At 39.0% G+C, this 13,667-nt stretch overlaps 1 protein-coding gene across 2 annotated transcripts in view; it reads right to left on the bottom strand.

Annotated features, from left to right (window-relative positions):
• Positions 1 to 13,667, bottom strand: part of cemip2 (cell migration inducing hyaluronidase 2) — an 82,237-nt gene that overhangs the window by 30,802 nt on the left and 37,768 nt on the right. For both annotated transcript variants that reach the window (XM_057831333.1, XM_057831332.1), the window contains 3 exons: positions 11,676 to 11,867; positions 8,190 to 8,359; positions 3,801 to 4,013 (listed from right to left, as the gene is read on the bottom strand). In XM_057831333.1, the coding sequence (XP_057687316.1) occupies positions 3,801 to 4,013; positions 8,190 to 8,359; positions 11,676 to 11,867 (575 nt within the window). The remainder of the gene's footprint in view (positions 1 to 3,800; positions 4,014 to 8,189; positions 8,360 to 11,675; positions 11,868 to 13,667) is intronic.

The raw sequence follows: 13,667 nt of genomic DNA, 5'->3' as shown, positions 1-13,667 counted from the left end.
CTCCTGTCAACATATGGCAGATGTGTATACATATTCAGAGTTTGCTAAGAAATCGTAGGTAGACACTACAAAAAGGCCAAGTGACCTTTAGAAAATGATAGAGAAACATAGTTCCTTAAAATGTAAAGATAGATGAGCAAGAAGAAGATAAAGATCTGGCATCCACCTACGTGGACATCACATTTTGAAAATATTGAAGAAATTAATCAACATTTTTTTTAAATACAATTGCAGTTTTATTCATTTTAAGTTAATCCATCTTATTTAATAAACTAAAATATATAAGAAAATATTTGGTTTTTTTCCCCTCTTCTGTTTTTTAAAGGTTAAGAAAATAACAATAAAAAAGAAACTACCCATAAGTTTAAATTTTTTCTTAATAAATAAGAGCATATTTATTACAAACTAATTGCCTGATGATGACAAACATAGACAACCATTTCATTTAAACAGCGAGAACTGGCTGCAAATGCTCATCTTCCAATATCATGGCAGCAAATGAGTTCCCTATAAATGTTTATTAATATGCCAATTTTTCACAGTTAAACCCATCTGAAGCTAGGTGGTCAGATGAAGAATTCCCAGCCTTAAAATTCCTGTCTTTTCAGGAAGAAATTATCTTCTATTACCTCGCTCAAGGTTTTCATAAAAGTATTTTCGCACGTCACTAATTGTTTCTGACTTCCTCTTTTGCACAACAACAGTGACGGGAATGCGTCACAGATGGTGGTGTCGTTTCAACAAGGGTCTTACTGATTAGTGCCGAGGGAAATTGGCTGCCAATTGCCAGTGGCAAAGTGTTGACAGGAAACCCCCATGGATGAGATGGACATGGGAAATTGTTCATACTTGTATTATATGAACTCAACCCCTTTGTACTTTCCATTTCCTTGATGCAAAAAGGAAAAATGAGGTCAATGCAATAGCCTTAATGACAAAGGTCAAATGAGATGATGAGCCATTGACGTCAATGCAGTGTCAGTCACATTGTCAACAGGCAACCTTGAACAAAAAATGTGCCTTTTCTATCTGAGTTATAGATGTACGGTATGTACAAAATGAAAGTTGCAGCAGTTTTGTTTTCATCTAAATTTTTTACGTAGTTTAAAAAATGTCACATCAAATGGCCAATAATTTAGCAGAATTGATACGGTTTCATCCATGTGTTGCTCCAAAAGTGGATACGTGTTACACAACATAACATTTTATAAACATTGCAAAGCAGTAACTCTCATCTGTGTAACATATCCTGTCAAAAGACGCCCCCGGATAAAAAAAAAATGCAATAAAGTAATAAATAATTATTTAACAGCCGCACTCAATAAAGCAAAAAATGTCTGTTATAATTTCTGATATTATTATACTGTCACACATTTAATTTGAAAGGCTGACTTTTGTGCTTCACAAAGTTCCAAGTCTTGCCATTTGGCAAATAAAGTGAAAGAATGAGCGATGGTATCCAAATACGAATCTTTCCCGCTTATGATATTTTGGTCATGTGGTTTGACAACATGAGAGGGAGGGGGGGGGGGGGGGAATGATGCTTTCATTTTGAAATACTGCTATTTTAAACCATTGTGATACAACTCTATGAGTTTCTATTGCTCACTAAACTTTGTCGAGGAAATTCGTCACCCATATAACTATGTGAGTTGTAAATGAGATGGACTCATAGACTTTTGCAATGCCTCTCAAGAAGTGTCGAAATCGCCTCCCACACCTTCTCCCTGGCGAGTTTATTTTCAAATGAACATCTGAAAATTATCGACTCAAATGCAACTGTGAGGATGCTTTGCAAAACATGGTTCCAACTTCTAAACGTTACAAAAAATCATTCAATATAACTCTTTTGATTTTGCTCCTATGGTAAATGAAGGGTACTTATATAGGGAATTTATCTACATGTCTAACATGCCCAAGGCGCTTTACATTAGCACACATTTACCCTTTCACGCACATATTCAGGCACCAATGGTGCTTCTGCCATGCAAGGCGCTACCAACCCTTTGGGGGCACATTAGGGTTCAGTGCATTGCCCAAGAGCACTTCGACTGTGTGCAGTCATAGCAGGGAATCTAACCACTAACCCTTTGGTCCCAGGACAACTCGAGCTACCAACTGCGCCACGGCCACCCCTCCTAACATTTTCGGTTGCACCAGAAACATTTTGACAAAACAAAGCCCCATCCTTCTCAAATGGCAAAAACGAAAAACTTCAGAATGTTATTGGTCCTACAGTTTTTGTCCTATTCGCATATTTCACACATCAGAGAATTCACATAAATCAAGGCACACAAAAGTTATTTCAGTTTCTGACAATAAGGTACAATTCTATTGAAAATACTTTCCCATATGTTTTCAAGGGCCCCATTAGAGGTGTGCGAAATTTTCGATTCTTAGATTATTCGTGATTCGGCTGTGGAAGATTCGAGAACGATTCACAAACATTCAAATTCCGATTACTGAAATATGCAGCGGAATTAAAACACACTCAGCGCGGTCTTTGGGACACAATGAAGAACGGACCGACAGTAAACACGAGCAGCGCAGGGTACTGAGAGAGGTGGGCTACAGCCAGACTCTCTCGGAACATCATGCTCAACTCATGCCGCCAGATAAAAAAACAATGATACCTGACTGCAGCTCACAGCCGCTACAAACTACGGCCACATAATGCTACGGTAGATATCACATATATATAAAACTAGACGCGAAATGACAGACTTGGCGGCGTTAGCATATGTATAAAAAACTAGATGCGAAATGACAGACGCACCGGCATTAGTAAACAGCCATCATCTTAAAGCAGTAGACTAACAGGTTGTTGTAGCGAACCTTCCAAGCGAACCAAATTAACATTTAACTATAATATTCCAAAATCGCAAAATCTTGACTTGAATCTATCCTTAAATGATGAAACTGTTTTAAAACTTTCACATGTCGAAAGTAGACAGAAGAGAAATTATGGAATAACGGGAGCAACTTTAACAACTTTAAAAGTTAATTCACAACATTAAATCAATTAAATGTAGTTTAAAGTTGCTAATATAGAATGGGGACTCGCGTATTTTATTTACTGTTTTGAACTGTTAATTTGATACTGAAATAGTAGTTTATTTAAGCCTGAGAGGATTTTTGTATATTTTTTGTAACTAATGTAGGAAACATTAAAAGCAGCTAATAGCTGTGGGGAGGGGGGTACATCAATAATCGATTTATAATCAAATCGTAGCCTCTTAATCATAATCGTAATCGAATTGTTCGGTGCCCCAAGATTCCCACCTCTAGGCCCCATTCATTTCCAATTGTAAATTCAACGCCAACAAAATGTTGGCGTTGAAATCTAAATGTTTCTATTTACGCTTACTGATTATCACCTCAGACCTGCAAAAAATAAATAAATAAAATAACCTTCTGATATTGCTCCAGAATTAACAGGAAGTGATCCTAAATGTAGAGGAATTACCCATAAACACAAAATAACCCCAAATCACCAATTATAATCCCCCTAAGTGCCCAAATAGCAACAGGAAGTGACCAAGTCATAGGAAGTTACCCGGAAACGCCCTAAAACATTTCTGTAGTCATCTATCTTTCATAGAAAACCAAAGTAATGTTACTTCAATTTCATTTTAGTGAGAAAAAGTGGTCCACACATACTGTATGTTTTACTTTCGCGGGGCAAATAAAAGGATGTGGTGGGCCAGATCTGGGCACGAGTCCACGCGTTTGACACCTGAGAAATATACCATTTATCTTGCTCAGTCCCCCCGATTTAGATTTGGTACTGAATTACTAACCAGCAAGCCGTTAGTGGCATGGACGGTGAGACAGCGAGAGAACGAGTGGTGTATGGAGAGTCCATCCACATAGGTGGGCTCCCAGTAGCCTCCCTTCTGGTCCACGTCGCCACACTTGTGGAAGTGGATGGGGTAGTGACTCTTCTCCCCTTGCTGGCCCATGTTTTTCAGCTCCACGTAAGAGAGATGCACAGAGGAGAAGTTTCCAAAAATCTGACATGGAGAGATAGTGAGGGGGGCTGTGAGATGATTGTACAAAAGACCACATTGGCCTGCTTATTATTAATATTATAAAGACAGAAAAGCACAAGAGGATAAACCACACGTACGTAAAAATGAAGTGCAAACACACTCTCTAGGAGGTCTTTGGTAAGTCTATGTGTGTGGAGCGTGTAATCCGCAATTTCTGTATTTTATTAAGATGGAATTGCTAAAGCCTTTAAGCAAACTGGGACTCATTCCATGTACAGCTTTGTTTATTGCAACAAAGGCAGACATTTAACTCATTCGCTTTCAATGAAGGCGATGGTTGTGCAATCTATGGAACGTGAAGGGCAGTGAATGATTTATTATTCTGACGTAGAGTGGCATTCATATTTAACAAAAATTGTTTCAAAAATTCAGTGGGGGAACAATCAGGCCCTGAGGATTTTACTTTTGGTGTATGTTTCGCAATTCTGCGACGCTTAACTCCATTGCTGCAATGTACAGTGATTAGCGATACACCTCCCGGAAGCGCTGGCAGTGAGTGATCCTGTTTCAGACAGAGTTCGTACACCTTTTTCATGTCCATATTATGGACTTTCCAAAGCAAATTTCCAGTTTTATCAGTACCTCTTAAACATTATGCCAATGTTTTTTGTCTTTTACGATGAGGCACATATAAAATAAGCAAGAACACAAACGTCTTCCAAAAAGTTCTACGACCCCGGACATTCGAAAAATTTAGTTTGAAAGGTGCTGATCTTAAACTGCCCTTGGGAGGGTGTGTTACCAGCGGCAGTGAGTATTTTGTGTCTATCTTTGAGCGCATCCAATAGCAAAGGTAATTGGTGTAGTGGTAGTATGCTGTTCGGTGGACGGGGACACATAAATCACAGCTGAAGAAACCGTGATAAATGTGCTTTTTTTAAGTTTGGGACACTCAAAAATATGTCTCTCACTCCTCCAACTGCTAGGCTAAATAATATCTCGATGTACGTTTGCGTGGATCTGTAGTTCACAATAACAACAACAACAAAACTATCCCATTCTCGCCAAAACCTGCAAGGCTCTTTACACGGCTATTTTACTCTCTTATTTCTTTAAATAAGATAAGTAGCTGTTTTCACGTGCAACAAGGGGTGTCGATCGAGAACCAGGCGAGTAGCCCAAGTTCTAGCGGCGATAAAGCCGAGCGAAGTGGTTTTCAGCCGAATGAACCCTTGACACTCAGTGCTGTACAATCGGGGATGCCGGCCTCCCCTTGATTTCTATGGGCCATAACGTCGGTTGTACTCGTTATAATCACGTCATCTTTGTATATAGAGGAATAGTAGCTCTTTCATTTAACACCAGACTCCAGCAATGTCGCATGGTAACTGAGTTTTCCTGTGCTGACTTGAAGTTAATGAGTTGAAGTTCACGTCAGTGGCCGCCATCTTGCATCCGCGATGTTTCATATAACTACTCTGCTGGAAAAAATCGATTGTTCTCACAATTACAACGACAAAATGGCATCACAACGACAAGGCAGGGGTAGATGAAGTGTAGAACACCAGTAGAACAGCATCCGGTCCTTAGGAGGCGAGTAGAAGCAGGGAATTATACAGAGTCTGAAGAGGAGTCCCCAGAAAGAGGGGACATGGATTCAGAGGAAAAGGATTTGATCAACAATGGCACTGATCCCCTCCAAGAAGGTAATAAAATGAAAATATAGTCATTTATCATTAACAGACCCCTCCCAGGTGTAAAAGATGAAGTTTCATTTCATTGAAATGAATAGAAAATGTTATTTTTCACGCTTCATGACAATGTCTATTGTTTACAAAATATTGTCAAACAGTGCAATTTTTGGAATGTATATTAATCTGTGCTCATTTCCTCAACCTCGATGTGCAATATATCAAATTAAAGCTAAGATGTTAAAATGTTATGATCAGTTATCAAAACCTTACCGGGATTTATAGTTTATCAGTAATCAGGCAATGTGTGTTATTTTCCATATTTGGCATTTGAAATTCTTAAACTTGGGCTGGTTATAATTTATATGAAAATATGGAAAAAGGTTCATGACATAATCCTTTGATGACTTAGAAATAAAAAAAAAAGAAAAAAGATGTGCAACAAGGCATGTTTGAACTGTATTTTTTAGTTCATAAATACTCATTGAAAAATCAATCCCTTATTTCACCAAAAAAATGCTCGGAGTGTGAGGGGTTAAACAGCAACTGATGAGGCGGTGAAGAGGTCGTGAAAAAAAAATGTGAAAAAAAGGGGAAATGGTCACGCAATAAAGTATTGTACTAAACTGTATGCATTTAAAAACTATTTTTCATACTATTCGATTGATTAAACTCCATACTACATATGCACGGCCTCAATGCGCTGTAGGAGCGACGATGTCATGCTGGACATCAAGGAAAAGCAACTTCTGATAGAGTGTGTAGAAGCGATGAAGCAAATTTATTTTATTCTCCTTCATTTAATAATGTATGTTTTTAGACATGGTGCAGAGAAATATTGTGCATCTAAAACGTCCAAGCATTTTCAAGGACTTAATGGAAAATTCAAGAATTTTTCAAACCTTAAAAACAGAACAGTAAAATCTAAGCATTTTCAAGGATTTTAAGGACCTGCACGAACCCCGTTCAGAGCCAGTGGCGGGGCTAAATGTTCAATCCATTTCAAATGGAAAGGCTCCCCCCCCAGTCGAAATGGATTAAATATCTAACCCCTTCAATGGTAGCCAATTAATTAAATGCATCCTGTTAGACCTTAACTACAGTATTTGTAAGAAATTGAGTTCAAATTTCAGGCAATTCCAGGAACTTCCAAACGACAGAAGTATCATATGTCTGTGAACCCGGATGCATAAGGTGAAGTCATTAAGATGAATAGCTGCCTTGTGTATATTTCCAGATGGAATATGGAAAACGATAAGCTAAAAACGATGTGAGAAAAGGGAGTAAAATGGCCATGACAGACTATTAAAAAAAAATAGTAGCTCTTCATACAAAAATGTGAGCAGAAAATTAAAACTTTCACAGAGTTGGATTGAAGCATTGCATTAATCATGAAGCAAGATGGTCTACGCCAGGGGTCCCCATCTGCCGGGCGACCGGTACCGGTCCGTGACGCATTTGCTACCGGGCCACATAAAAATAATAATTCAATAACAACCGCATTCTGGCTGAATTAACCCTGTGCCCCTGCTTAACACACCAATATCCCTGTCTACTCTAGATATAATACTACGGGATGGATTAGAATGTCGTCATAGAAATCCATTGATTGGACTGCTAGCAGTACATCTTGTTCATCTTGTTTGTGTATATAATTTATCTATGTGCGCTTGTCCTTGATAATAACGTATTGCTAGGCCACGGTGTTGTTTGTGTATATAATATATCTATGTGCGCTAATCCTTGATAATAACGTATTGCTAGGCCGCGGGCACAGCACATTTGTTCCCGGAAATAATGAGCCCCCACACGAGCGAAGATGACTGGAAAATAGAAGTCTTTGGAGATATTTTTACGGCGAAAGGGGACCTGATGAGCTACAACCTCGAAGACCCACGAACTGCGAAGGAGTGGATTCGTGACCCGTTTGTGAATAAACCGAGTGATTCGAGCATATCTGTGCAAAAGGAAGATCAACTTGTAGAGATCGCAAATGACGGCGACCTTATTAAAGGTACATTTGAGACAACAACTCTACCGAGGTTCCGGATGAGAGTCGTTCTGGAATATCCTGACATCGCTACAAGAGCATTGAAAACGTTGCTACAATTTCCAACATCGTATCTTTGTGAAGCGGGCTTCTTAATTAATGTTTAACGACAAGGCGAAGTCGTTAATGGTGAGAGCGGTGTGCAGTTGTTGTGTGCAGCATACATGGCAGGATGTATCTGAGGAGACCTTTTCTACAAGTCCTTCCATGATCAAACGTAAGTTAATATTCCTTTCTTCCAAGAAAGTTTGTAGTATTTACTTTGGTATCGCTGCATTTGCGTATTTTGCGGCTATGTTTAACGTTGCGCGCATGCGCAGAACCGCATCGTTGCAATTTTTTGATGGGTTGCAAAATTTGTCAGAACACCGGTCCGTGAAAAAAAGACCCAAATAACACCGGTCCGTGGTGCAAAAAAGGTTGGGGACCCCTGGTCTACGCCACTAAGTTCCAAACCTTGATGTGCCCTCCGTAGGTGTCATGGCTGTAGAATTGACACAGGTTATTTCCGTAGCATGAGTTTTCCATTTCCCCGTAGATAAGAATGTTCCTCGAGAGTAGAGCCACCTCAGCACGCATGTCCACTCCATCGACAATCTCGCCGACATGGTTGTAAAGAGGCTTCCCTGAGCAACACACACATCCAGTCAGCATGAGATGATTTGAGACAAAAAACATTATTTTAGTGTCTCTCAATTGCTTTGGTATGTTTCTCAGATCAGAAGTGAAATTCTCAAAACTACTTGTTCAATCCTCACAATATTGCATCACGAGTGCACATCAAAAAAGCAGTTTCTCATTTCTTTGAGCCAGTAGCAGATGTTTTTGTGGATCCATGCAAATGATTTTGTACAATTCTCTGCTTTTTCTACATTATCAGTTGCACCTGGTCAAAATGGATGATCATGGGTCTCTATTGAATAGTCTCACCACCCACAGCATTTAGTCATAACTTTATTGTATAAGTCTTTGCATGTAATATGGATGAACAAGTTGTCAGAATATGTCAACATGTGTGTGCTTATGTCTAAGCATTTTCATTACTTATTTTACATAACTTGTTTTAACCTGTGAAAATTTGTGATAGTTTGCGACAATGTAAGTTTCCACCACTCCAACATAATCAGGGAATGGTTTGCAACCCTCAACAGAATGGTGATGGAGTCCCTCCCACTCTACTCCTCATTCCTCAACCCCATAGAAGAGATGGCAAGTGTATGATCGCCAGCCTCACAATCAAATGACTCTTCCGGATGCCATGAATGCAGCATGCAGTGACATCACAGCAGATGCCTACAGAGGCTGGATAAGGCATTCAAGAAGATTCTTTCCACATTGGATAGGAAGAGAGAACATCCATTGTGACGTGGATGAAAATGTGCGGCCCAACAGGGAGGAATGTTAAGATGTGTAGAAAGAATGGGGGAAAAAATCCTGACATGTAGCACTAAAAGTTTAGTTGTGCCAGTTGTGTTGTCTTATGTTCACATACAGTGGGGAGAACAAGTATTTGATACACTGCCAATGGGAAAACCCATTGGCAGTGTATCAAATACTTGTTCTCCCCACTGTATCTAATTTTGCTTTTGTTTTTTTTCTTTATAATACTCAGTGCTGTCTTTAGCTTACTGTATCACATTGACATGATCTGTCAAGAAATTGTAATATCAGTAAAAGTAAACTCAAATATTGTCCAGTCTCTTGCAATCAATCTCCCACACACAAAGGTGTAGCTTGCAATTTTTATCAAAACTTATGTACACCATCTTCAGCTTCAGAGCCTTCCACCAGAGTAACTGTTCTATTGATAGCATGACTAAGCAATTTGACTGTCTTGTCTGTACACAATGAAACAAGGAGTCATTCTGACAGCGCTGACATGTTCATTGACAAAGACATTTAATTTTGAGCGATAGACTAAGTATTTTGCACAAAAAACTGGCTTTTGCAGGTAATCCATGTTGTTTTGCTACTTGTGTGACATGTTGTGAGGGTTGAACAAGTAGTTTTTCAAGTTCAATTTCAAGTCTCATCTGAGAAACGTACCAAAGCAATTGAGAAAAACTATAATAGTCAACCAATCACCCATTGTCAACTAATTGGCTAATATATAAATTACGGATGTCCCCAATCCAATCACGTTATCTGGGCCAAATCGGGCCATTGTCAGAGGATTAGACTTGTGTGAAAAGGATCAGGTTTTTAATTTAAAAAAAAAAACTAAACAAAACATTTTTTAAAGGCTAAAAAGTATCAAAATAATACGTTCATAGTCTGCAATACTCCCTGAAAAAGCGGAAGAGGACGTACTGTAAACAGCCCCAATAGGAAAATATTCTGGTTGCCAGCGCTGAAACTTAATGGGTAGCTGCTAGAGTGGTAATGTCTGCTGTGTAGAAATATTTTACCATCGAACGGTGAAAGCGACTTGCAACGTGTGCAAAGTGGGTATTTCGCGTAGTTAGAAAGGATAGAAATTTGTTTAGGGCAATGTATATATGTATATTATATACTGTATATGTCAATACGGCAAAAAAATACTTTGTTTTTATCAGCAATGGATTAGGCCTCGGTATCGGCAGATTCTCAAAATCAATTGACCCTAATATAAATCATATGTTATTATTATTATTATTCTGGGTTTTAAATTTCAGCTGCAAATGTGCATTGGAAGCAAAAACTGCTGAGAAAAGTTGGATTATGACTTATGTAACATCATTGTTTTCCAAAGCAAAAGCAGCTGTTTGCAAATATCTCAAATTTTTATTCATTACAAAGTAAATCTGCTTTTACTACAGAAAAAAAAATATTGACTGTTTTGTTCCTTTTTATAATTGGAAAAAAAGAAAAAGTAAAACATTTGCAGTTTTTCCGTTCATATTCCCATAATTTAAAAAAAAAAAAATATATATATATATATATATACATATATACAGTGTATATATATTTTTGGTTGAATAAAAAAATGCTCTCCATTACAATCAAGAGTAGTGCCAAATTAAATTTACCCCATTACAACAATTTTCTGGTAACCTGTGGTACTGTGATACTTTTGCAATCAAATATGGTATCCGGTTAAAATTCAGTATCGATACTTTTCGTTACTTTTGACAACCCTATCGTAGGCCGTCGAAATAGTTGTCGATTGATTTAATAATCGATTAGTCGCTTAATTGTGGCAGGCCGAGCTGTCACTGTCCAACTCTGTCCTTTCCTATCCTCCATCTTCCTGTCCTATTAGTTAGTTGATGCATCCCGTCCTCAAATTGTGTCCCCCTAGTCAGCTACTTTGTAACTATTCTGCTAGGCATATATCGCCACAAGTCTGCCCAGTTCAAATAAAGTTGGACGTCCACTGTTGTCTACCACTATCAACAGCAGACCCCCACCAAAAAGTTAATTTCTTAACATTGTTTCCCATAGGAACCAATCATAGTAAAACACCAGTGTCACATAACACATCGAGTTCAACATTCCACCATATCAACCAAATGTACAGTTTTCCAAATAAACTACTGTAGTTCAATTAAATATTTACTGCCTACCACAGAAATATGCTTAACCGCAGTCGCACCTCAAACTTGAGCCACTGAAATAATATATATCTGGTGGAGAAAACCAGTGAGACGCTTATCAAAACATAAATCAGCTCCCAAAGTGCTTGCGTCCACAGGGTGCTGCTGGCAATGATAACCCAGAGCAGCTGCTTGCTTTTAACACTCAAAAGAGCGGCGCTTTATCACATGCCTCTCTGCAGGAAGGGAGTGTTTCTTTGCTGACAATGGAGTCATGGAATAGGGAAATGAATCACATAGTAGGATGGAAAAAGAAAAATTGGTTTAGAACATGAGGGTGTTAGAAAAGACAAAATATAAGCTTAATTCAAAAACAAAACTATATTCCTACTATGACAAGGCTTTGTAAAACAGCACAGTGACTCACCCTGTATTCGGACCTGCTGACTAGTACAATGAGGGCAGGGTAATAGGGTAAACTCCTCTGCTTGATGCATGGAATAATCAGTGCTGGCGACAACAATTTGATCGCCGGGTTGCCAGGTTTGCTGCACCTCATCCTGCAGATTGAGCATCACTTGATCAACGGCATCCACCTGGAAGCCCGAAATAGGGAAACCTGGGAGGGGGGCAATAATGATATTTTAATTAAAGAAAGAAATGACATCTTTTTTTTTTTTCAAGAAACATCACTCTAAGGCAGGGGTCCCCATCTGCCGGGCCGCGGAACGGTACCGGTCCGTGGCGCATTTGCGACTGGGACGCAAAGAAAAAGTAATTTAATAACGACCGCATTCTGGCCGAATTAACCCTGTGCCCCTGCTTAACACACCAATATCTCTGTCTACTGTAGATATAGTACTACGGGATAGATTATACTGTTGTCACAGAAGTCCATTGATTGGACTGCTAGCAGTACATCTTGTTTGTGTATATAATATATCTATGTACGCTTGTCCTCGATAATAGCGTATTACTAGGCCGCGACGCAGCACATTTGTTCCAGGAAATAATTAGCCCCCACACGAGCGAAGATAACAGGAAAACAGACGTCTTTGGAAATATTTTTACGTCGAAAAGGATATTTTTACGGCGAAAAGGGCACCTGACGAGCCTACAACCTCGAAGACCCACGAACTGCGAAGGAGTGGACTCGTGACCCGTTTGTGAATAAACAGAGATCGCAAATGACGGCGACCGTATTAAACGTACATTTGAGACAACAACTCTACCGAGGTTCTGGATTAAAGTCATTCTGGAATATCCTGACATCGCGACAAGAGCGTTGAAAACCTTGCTACTATTTCCAACATCGTATCTTTGTGAAGTGGGCTTCTTAATTAATGTTTAACGACAAGGCGAAGTCGTTAATGGTGAGCGCGGTGTGCAGCTGTTGTGTGAAGCTTACATGGCAGGATGAATCTGAGGAGAACTTTTCTACAAGTCCTTCCATGATCAAACGTAAGTTAATATTCCTTTCTTTCAAGAAAGTTTGTAGTGTTTACTTTGGGAACGCTGCATTTTGCGGCTATGGTTAACGATACGCGCATGCGCAGAACCGCATCGTTGCAATTTTTGATGGGTTGCAAAATTTGTCAGAACACCGGTCCGTGAAAAAAGAGACCCAAATAACACCGGTCCGTGGTGCAAAAAAGGTTGGGGACCCCTGCTCTAAGGTGATCACTACAGATTTGAGTAAATTCTGAAATACATTAAACAGGGTGTAGATATGCATGCTGGATTCGAGGAAGGTGGCAAGTCAGACTTATACCACTCGGATTGTAACAGTTGTGACCTCAAAGCGTTCAAAGCAAATGTAAACAGCAAAGATGTCTGACCGCAACAAGTTATTTATTTTGGCCATCATAAGACATTTTGACCTCCAGCAAACCTGCCTTCTCATAAGCAATCAAATAGTGGGGGGGGGGGGGGGGGGCGACAGCTGAGGTAAATACCACACACTGTAAACTGCTTTATAATAAATAGATACAGATGAAAAAAATCATATAGAGTTACGGATAGTTGTGTGGATTAACTAAAATAATTTATTAAGAAATAGATACAGATAAATATATTTTAATAATCGCCTAATTTACTGTATGTTTTACCATTAACAGTCTGCTTTTCCACGGGCAGCGCCATTTTGTCAAGTGACGTCAGATTGAAGCAACTTGTGAAGTCGGGGTATTTTTTTTTTGTGTGACAAGGCGTTCCAATGATATTCCTACTTCCCATCTTCCTCAAATGCAGCATTAAAGCCACCCTCAATACACAACTCAAAAGGTTATATTTAACAATTTTAAAACTTAGTATTTGTCATTATGGTATGCTCAAAGACATTAACAAAGGTTAGTTAACTCATTCACTGCCAGCCCAGGTAGTACACAGGATATTATTTCAGTAAACTTTATATTATTAT

Source organism: Corythoichthys intestinalis, chromosome 3 (genome assembly GCF_030265065.1).
Source record: "Corythoichthys intestinalis isolate RoL2023-P3 chromosome 3, ASM3026506v1, whole genome shotgun sequence".
NCBI classification, from domain to species: Eukaryota; Metazoa; Chordata; class Actinopteri; order Syngnathiformes; family Syngnathidae; genus Corythoichthys; species Corythoichthys intestinalis.
This window is presented reverse-complemented; position numbering and strand designations above follow the sequence as displayed.